At 48.5% G+C, this 8,932-nt stretch overlaps 1 protein-coding gene across 1 annotated transcript in view; it reads right to left on the bottom strand.

The window, feature by feature from the left end:
- Window positions 1-8,932, bottom strand: part of LOC107112104 (peroxidasin homolog) — a gene marked incomplete at its 5' end in the record, with an annotated part of 41,869 nt that overhangs the window by 13,022 nt on the left and 19,915 nt on the right. The window contains 4 exons of the mRNA XM_015413176.1: window positions 2,013-3,516; window positions 3,988-4,145; window positions 5,048-5,156; window positions 6,577-6,733. Of these exons, the coding sequence (XP_015268662.1) occupies window positions 2,013-3,516; window positions 3,988-4,145; window positions 5,048-5,156; window positions 6,577-6,733 (1,928 nt within the window). The remainder of the gene's footprint in view (window positions 1-2,012; window positions 3,517-3,987; window positions 4,146-5,047; window positions 5,157-6,576; window positions 6,734-8,932) is intronic.

Here is an 8,932-nt window from a genome sequence, read left to right as displayed (position 1 = left end):
GTTCCTCAGTGGAACAGGCTTTTTCTCCGGGCCACTTTTGGCCAGGGATCCTGGAGGGTTTTCTTGGCCATCTTCTGGGCATGGACCAGGGGTCATGGGCAATGCTCCCTCTAAGCCGTGGAGTCTTCTGAGCAAAAATCCTTCTTCGTGAGCTACTGGCATTAAAGTTGTGTGTGAGCGATTTGGCTACGGCATCAATTAGTTTGCTCTGGAGCCCTCCTTCCTGAGTGAAGACAACAATGTGTGAGCCACAGGCTAAAAAACTGTGAGCTAGCTCACACTAACTCAGCTTAGAGGGAACACTGGTCATTGGGGCTGTAGGGGGGAGGTATTTGAGAATTTCCTGCATTGCGCCGGGGGTTGGACTAGATGATCCTGGAGATCCCTTCCAACTCTATAATTCCACGAGGCTGTGATTCTATGCAGCCGGTTTTTATTTCCTTGCTGACTTCAGCATATAAATTAGGAGGATTTTATAGTTTAGAGAGGAGTTTTACTGGAGATCCCATCCAACTCTATGATTCCATGAGCCTGTGATTCTATGCAGCCGGTTTTATTTCTTTACTAATTTCAGCATATAGATTAGGATGATTTTACAGTTTAGAGAGGAGTTTTACTTAATTGCTTTGGGACTGTTTTATGTATACCAAATTTATCCTTAACTATACTTAAGGAGCTACGGTGGCTCAAGTGGTTAAGACGCTGAACTGCAGGCTGTGGAAGGTCAGTAGTTCAGCAGTTCGAGACCCGAGTGTGCCGCATGACGGAGTGAGCTCCCATCTCTAGTTCCAGCTCCTGCCAACCTAGCAGTTCGAAAGCAAGAAATTCCAAGTAGATAAATAGGGACCACGTCAGTGGGAAGGTAACTGCGTTCCGTGCGCCTTGTTTAGTCATGCTGGCCACATGACCACGGAAACATCTTCGGACAGCGCCGGCTCTTTGGCTTTGAAACAGAGATGAGCACCGCAACCTTAGAGTCGGATTCGACTGGCTTTCGAGCAAGGGAACCTTTACCTTTTTATACTTAAAAAAGAATTGATCTCTATATTGTTATTTGCGGCTAAATGTTTGATTGCCCAGGTATGGAATCAAGCAAGGGTACCTTCCATAAGACAATGGTTGTTGAAATGCTGGGATACGGCAGATAAAATAGCTACACAGTTCTTGGTTGCTCAAACCCCAACATTATCTAATAATTTTTTGGAATGACGGTATCCCTTTTTCGATTACACCTCATCAAGTTCTGGTGAACTATTTAAATTACCAGATAAGTATTTACATTTTGCCTTTTATTAAAATTACATCTAGATTTTGAAAAGTGTATTAACAGTGACAGTTTGGTTATATATGTGATGTGTTTATGGTTGTAGGCAGGGCTATTTTGGGGCAGGAACGCACAGGAACGGAGTTCCGGCTGGCTCCCGAGTTGGCCACGCCCAGCAGGAGCTCATTAGCATAACAGGCCACACCCAACAGCAGAAACTCATTAGGATTGGCTACATTAGGGGTGTGTGGCCTAACATGCAAAGGAGTTCCCGCTACAAAAAAAGTCCTGGGTTTTGACAACAAACAAGGCAAACAGAATAAGAAGCAAAAGGTGGGTGTGGCTGGATGAGCACACTTCTGGTAACACGGGGGTGCGGCCTAATGTGCTAATGAGCTGTGCTGTCAGGGGTGTGGCATAATATGCTAATTAGTTCCTGCTGTTGGGTGTGGCCTATTATGTTAATGAGTTCCTGCTGGGCTTTTCCTACAAAAACAGCCCTGGTTGTAGGGTTTGGATTGTTGTAGTTTGATATCCTTTCTTTTCTTGTAAAGACGTTTATACGGTATTTATATCTGTAAGTTTTATGGACAAATAAAAAAGTTTTGGCTTAAAAAAAAAAATTGCATCGTCGTACTCTCTTTCGCCACGTGCTTCAAGCAGGTATCTGAAGATGCAAGGCATAAATGACCGAAAATAAAATAATTATCCTGAGCATCTCTGCTCCCCTTTGGCCAAACTGTCCTACCTCCTGAGTTTTTCCCTGATCTCCAGGTTTTTAATCTCATTCTTGAGGTCCTCAAATTCCTGAGCAGACGTGAGGTTGCAGAAGACCCGGAAATCGTTGTACGGAGGGATACCGTGATCCCGCCCCCTCTGGATGTTGATGGCCGCCAGGTCCAGAGAGACCGAGTGAACCATAGAGAAGAGCTTCTCCGTCAGCTCCATGTTCAAGAGTTCAGTAGGGACCCGCATTTTCCCAGGGATCCCAAAGAGTCCGCGGAGAAGAGGATCGATGCCCCCTTCCTGGATGATCCTGAAAGGGGAGAAGAAGGCCTTATGGAGCGGGACATGGCCTTGTTGGATGGGTTGGAAGGTTTCGTTGAGCCGGTAGAGAAGGGGGTTGATAAGAGTATGGCCAAAGCGGAAGGCGGCGGTAGCAAATGCGTTCAGGATGCCTGCATTGACGTTGGGGTCGTAGCCTTTGTAGTCTCCTAAGACCTTCATCCCAGCTTCTCCGAGGATCTTGGGGAGCCAGTGGGAGTACGTGATATGCTGCATTTGGGCACCTATGATCTTGCGAGTCTCGTGATAGATGGTGTCCCCGTCCCAGTGGGGATTCAGGGCCAGAAGTTCGGTGGCCACACGGTTGTGCTCACGGAACCACAGGGTGTGCATGGAGGTCAGGGCCAGCTGTTCGTTGGCTCGGTGGTCCCCCGCCAGGAAACACGGTACGGGACTCTGGCTCTCATCCCGCATGCACTCAGTGGGAGGCCCCACCGCAAATGGGAGGAGGGGCTTCCCAGAGCTGGGGACCACTTGGCCTTGCTTCATCAGCCCTCTCTGGTTGCTGAGGTCCCTCAGTTCCAGGGACTCGTGTTCTGTGCTGCCGTAGACATTGGAAGCGTCAATGAACGAGGTGAGGTGGTTGATCTGCTCCCGGGCATAGACGGAGTTCATCAGCAGAGAGGTCATCCCACTGCCGCACACAGGGCTGGAGCGGACAAAGAACATGCAGTGGCCATTCCTCACCCGGGGGTCGTTCTCAGGGATCATGATGGAGAAGCAAGGAGGGTCGTTGGTGCACACCTGGCTGCAGGGTTCACCATCAGAGAATCGTGCCATGCTGATGGCGGCCACCGTCTGGTCCAGGTCGTGGTCAAGGAACTGGCCCCACTGCATCAGCATGTGCGTGAACTGGTCGTCCGGAGTAATGGTCTCCGTGCCGATCATGGCGGTGGAAACCAAACGGGGGAGGGGAAGAGGGAGCTCTCTGGCCTCTTCCGCCAGTGAGAAACCTCGGGGCAGGTTGAAACCGTTTTGGTAAGCAGGCTTGAGCAGCCGCTGGAAGGCAGTGAGAGACGCCCCCCACATGGGATGCTGGAGGTTGTTGCACGAGCCATCGTGGGTCCGGTACTTCTTGTGGAAGCAGATATCCGAGCAGTTGGGAGTGCGCCGGTGGGCTGAGCAGCCAGAGAGGTTGGCAATCATGTTCAGATAGCGAGGGGAGACCAGATCATTGTAGCGGTAACCTGCAAGGCAAATCTCCAAAGTATTATCCAAATGATCACTACAGAAATAAAAATGAAATCTCTCTTGAACCCTCATTATCAGATATGCATCTAAACCCTCGTGTTTTCCATAGACTCTCCCAGGAAAATTCTGGAGCTTCTAGTTCTAATGAAGAAAAGTTTATATACACACAAGCAATGCAAAGGAATGCATACTGAGTCTCCGTAAGATATTCAATGTTAGCATCAGGACATTTGAAACTGCCTTCTACCGAGTCAGATCATTGGTCTATGTAATTCGGTATTTGTGCAAATATGCTCTATCCATATGCTTAGATTCAGCAGAATTGCAGAATTCAGTGTATTTACAGAAACAAAATTGTCCCCCTTGAGAAGCACCGTTACAAACGGGCTCAGTTTTGGCTAATCCCTCCGTTAGAAAGGCCAATGGTTAATGATTCAATGCTAGATATCCCCGGTGCCGCATTATACCTGTTCCATTCATGTCCACAACTAATCCTTGCTGCACATGTTCTTGAATCAATTGTAGGGTCCTTTCAAAAATCTCACCAGCCCGGGCCGTCTCGATGGTGTACGGGTCTCGTGGATAACGGAAAAGGGCAAGCAGCTCGTTAGGAGTTTTGGGCCTCCTATTCAGAGATAATTTTAAATAAGCGGATGTTTCAACTGGCAGGAAGTCGTTCAAAGTTCCACTTCCCTGCATTATTTTGTTCCTTTCTATTTAAGATCCTGGACTGGGGATGGAACAGAAAGAATCAACTGAGGGCCAGTTCAAGGGATTTGGTTAACCCAAGCAAAGTGTACCTTTTGCCTCCTCCCCCACACACTCCATCCAGGTCCTACTTAGGCCCCTGAATCTCAGATCAAGGTCGTTGCAGCACAGATCCAGGATGCAACGTCTGTTGCCTCCTACACAACTGGTGTCTGGCAGTGAGCCGAGCCCCTGTGGCACATCAGCACCCTCCTGATTGCTCTCCTCCCAGGAACTACAAGCCTTCTCACCTAACAACACAAAATTCTCACACCCACACAGGTTTGGAATCACAGAAGTTGTTGGAGTGAATGAGCATGGTTGGACATGGGGGAGCGCTACATCACTCTAAGGGTGTATAGATGTTATCTCCTTGAAGGGGACGCCTCTCTTTGTCTTAACCTGATCCTTTCCCTTTGTCCTCTCACTGCTTTAACATGGCCTTCCGTGGAGACGCATCTCTGCAGGTCTCTCCTGTAGAGACAATGCCCTCATACTCCCACACACGTGATGCCGGACAGACTGGCCATTTGCGATAGGGAAAGTACTCTTTAGATTAGGTTTGTCTGTCTCCTTTTGACTGCAAGCTGAATGTGAACTGGGTCTACTTGAATAAATGAAAGTTTACCCCCCCCCCAACATACTTCTTGGGAGATTTATTTACTGCACTCAGCATCACGCTTCTATGGCTGGGCAAACTCTGTTAACCAAATGTCCCAATGAAGAAGCATCTCCCGTACTATGACTAGGTATGTGAATTAATCTCCAAGGCAATCTTACTTGCTGAACAGTTCCGTTCGGGTAGAATTGATTGCGTGGTCCACACTGCTGATGGCTTCCTGGATTGAGGTGGCAACGAAGGTGTCACCGCTCCGGACAACATTGGTTGCTTTTTAGAAACGGGGGGAAACAACCACAATAGTTAATGATACAGTTCTTAGAGACGTTCATGGTCTGTTCTTCACCACCGACACATTTCAAACACACGAGCTCTTCATCAGTTTGTTAGCTTAAAACATGCACAGGTCACGGTGCTTAGGAATGAAAGATTGTGCTTTGTTTGCACCCTACACTTTTTAATGATCGCTAGGCGCTGCTGTTTTGTTTGCACCACACATTTCTTACATAGTCCCTACACAAACACACACAAAACAGGGAAGGCTACTAGGGTTGCCAGGTTCCGTCGTCACACTGGAGGGGGAATTTGGGGGAGGGGTGTCCCAGGGGTGGACAGGGATGTTGTGCAATGCACTGACGTCACCCGAAAGTGACATTGGCACATCGGCAATATCAGGGGTGACGCTCTGCTTTTGGGGCAAAACTCTATGGTAAAAACAGCCTCAAACCATAGAGTTTTGCCCCAAAAGCAGAGCGTTGCCCCCCCCCACTTTCTCTATGCGCTTCTACTGAGATTGGGTCCCACCGCAGCCTATTGGTTTTGAAAAAGAACTATTAGAAACGCGGCAGCCTGCATCCGGACTACGCGTCTCTATGGCTTATGGATTTCAAGATTGTTTGAAGAGAAGAAGAAGAAGAGATTGGATTTATACCCCGCCCTTCACTTGGAGTCTCAGAGCGGCTTACAAACTCCTTTCCCTTCCCCTCCCCACAACAGACACCCTGTGAGGTGGGTGGGGCTGAGAGAACTCTGACACAAACTGCTCTTTTTCAAGGACAGCTGTGCCAGAGCTTGTGACTGACCCAAGGTCACATCAGCAGGTGCAAGTGGAGGAGTGGGGACTCAAACCCGGTTCTCCCAGATTAGAGTCCGCAGACTTAACCACTACACCAAACTGGCTCCAGGAACTATATGAGTGCACTCCATGATGAACGTATGTCAAGTTGGACTAAGGAATTACAATACAACAGGAGTGAGACACACTGACATTCTTGGGACTTTAATTTTTCTATTTTTCTGTATGACTGTTGTTTCTTGCAAGAACACCTCGGCTTTATATAGTTGTATGACTGTATTACTGAACTCGGCATAAAATATTATTTTTATATTTTTGTTTATCTTTAGCCAGCGTTTTTTTGTGCTTTGTGCCACTGCATTGCACATGGCATTGGGGTTGGGGAAATTTCCTCCCTCTGACCAGTTGGCTGGCAACGGGCAGGAGCCCGCGAAAGTGGGAGATCCCCCATCCCCACCTGGGGAATGGTATCCCTAAATGCAACACTGATTTTTAAAGTCTCAGAGCAAGAGTCCGTGCATTTTAACCTCACCAAACGGCTGCAGGATGGGGGAAAAGCCACTTGTGTCAACTGACTTATAGAAACCGACAAACGAAAAGCAAGATTTGTCGTACCAATGACGGTCAGTTGCATAGTACTGGAGGTAAACCCAAAGGTATTCCGGGCGATGCATTCGTATCTCCCTTGATCTGCCTTCCCCAGGTCTCGGATGGTCAGCGTCCCTTCTCGGCTGATCCGGAACTTCCCGCTCTCGGTGATCTGAATCCCTTCCTGTTATGCAAGGAAAGATTTTTTTCCTGAAGCTTGAATGGGAGTCGACTGGGACGCGGAGGTGACTCGGAAGAATAATTTTTGTTCAAATTGGCATGGGCCTAAAAGAGCTGCCTTTCCCAGCAGATCACCACAGGTCAAGCCAGTCTCATGTGAATGATTTAACTAAGTTCTGTGTCTCAAAAAGTCAAGAGAAAATCAGATGTCTGGAAACTGGGCCTCTGTCAAGCCACCCATGAGGAAGAAGAAGAAGAAGAAGAAGAGATTGGATTTATACCCCTCCCCTCACTCGGAGTCTCAGAGCGGCTTATAAACTCCTTTCCCTTCCCCTCCCCACAACCCCCTGTGAGGTAGGCGGGGTTGAGAGATCTCTGAGAGAGCTGCTCTTTCAAGGACAGCTCTGACAGAACTATGGCTTGCCCAAGGTCATCCAGCAGCTGCAAGTGGAGGAGTGGGGAAAGAAAACCGGTTCTCCCAGAATAGAGTCCTTCCCCACAACCAATTCAGCACATTCAAGTCCCCTGAAAAGTCAGCAAGTCATCTTTGTGTATTCTGAGTATTTAAGGGCTACTTCATACAGCCATAGTTAGATCAGTATCTAACAAACGCAGCAGGCCACTGTATTTAACTTATGTGGCCACCAGATGTCACTAGAGGTATGTGCAACAGTTAAAAAAGAAGCGGGGGGGGGGGGGGAAATACTCTCACTCATGGAGCTGCGGTGGCTCAAGTGGTTAAGACGCTGAACTGCAGGCTGTGGAAGGTCGGTAGTTCAGCAGTTCGAGACACGGGTGCCGCATGATGGAGTGAGCTCCCATCTCTAGTTCCAGCTCCTGCCAACCTAGCAGTTTGAAAGCAAGAAATTGCAAGTAGATAAATAGGTACCACTTTGGTGGGAAGGTAACAGCGTTCCGTGCGCCTTGGTGTTTAGTCATGCCGGCCACATGACCACGGAAATGTCTTCGGACAGTGCTGGCTCTTCGGCTTTGAAACGGAGATGAGCACCGCAACCCTAGAGTCGGACTCGACTGGCTTTCGAGCAAGGGAACCTTTACCTTTACCTTAGTGGACACATATTGGGTCAAATGACACCCTGCTTCCACATGGAAGTTTTGCTCTGGCTTGGCAGCTCTTGAAAGCCAGTCCAGGGCTGATTCCACATGAGGGTTCCTTCCCAGTGCAACTGTTGAACGTGGCACTTGCAAATGAGGTGCCGCATGACATTAGGCGATCTGATTCTTCACTCTTGTGAGATGAGGGTTCCCTTTCACACCTGATGTATATTGGGGCCCCACCCCACTGTTGTCATGCCATCGTCACGATCCTGCGCTCACCTTCAAAAAGAAACTCTGGTGCATGCCTAGCGCTGTTCAAAAATAACACAATGCCACGTGTTTGCATAGCACTGCTCCAGAATAACGCAATACTTGGAATCCTTTGGTAATGCTAATTGCTGGAAGGTACTGGGTGACCCGTTGTGGTCATCTGCACTGAAAAGACAAGCCGGCTTCCTGCTGTTTGGGGGAAGGGGAGGCACCACTTCAGGAACTTTTCAAATGCTCATCGAGAAGGCAGAGAAAAAACACTTGCCACTGCACTGTTCCCTCTAAGCTGAGTGAGTGCGAGCTAGCTCACAGTTTTTTAGCCTCCAGCTCACACATTTTTGTCTTTGCTCAGGAAGGGATGGCTCCAGAGCAAACTAATTTATACAGTCGTCAAATTGCTTGCTCACAGCCAGGGCTATTTTTGGGCAGGAACGCACAGGAACGGAGTTCCGGCTGGCTCCCGAGTTGGCCACGCCCAGCAGGGACTCATTAGCATAATAGGCCACACACAACAGCAGAAACTCATTAAAACTGGCTACATTAGGGGTGTGTGGCCTAACATGTAAAGGAGTTCCTGCTACAAAAAAGGCCCTGGGTTTTGACAACAAACAAGGTAAACAGAATAAGAAGCAGAAGGTGGGTGTGGCTGGATGACCACACTTCTGGTAACATGGGGGTGCGGCCTAATGTGCTAATGAGCTGTGCTGTCGGGGGTGTGGCCTAATATGCTAATACGTTTCTGCTGTTGGGTGTGGCCTATTATGCTAATGAGTTCCTGCTGGGCTTTTTCTACAAAAAGAGCCCTGCTCACAGCGTTAATGCCAGTAGCTCACAAAGTAGAATTTTTGCTCACAAGACTCCACAGCTTAGAGGG

Source organism: Gekko japonicus, unplaced genomic scaffold, assembly GCF_001447785.1.
Source record: "Gekko japonicus isolate JY-2015 unplaced genomic scaffold, Gekko_japonicus_V1.1 scaffold5541, whole genome shotgun sequence".
NCBI classification, from domain to species: Eukaryota; Metazoa; Chordata; class Lepidosauria; order Squamata; family Gekkonidae; genus Gekko; species Gekko japonicus.
Note: the sequence above shows the minus strand (reverse complement) of the source record. Positions and strands in the feature narration are given on the sequence as shown.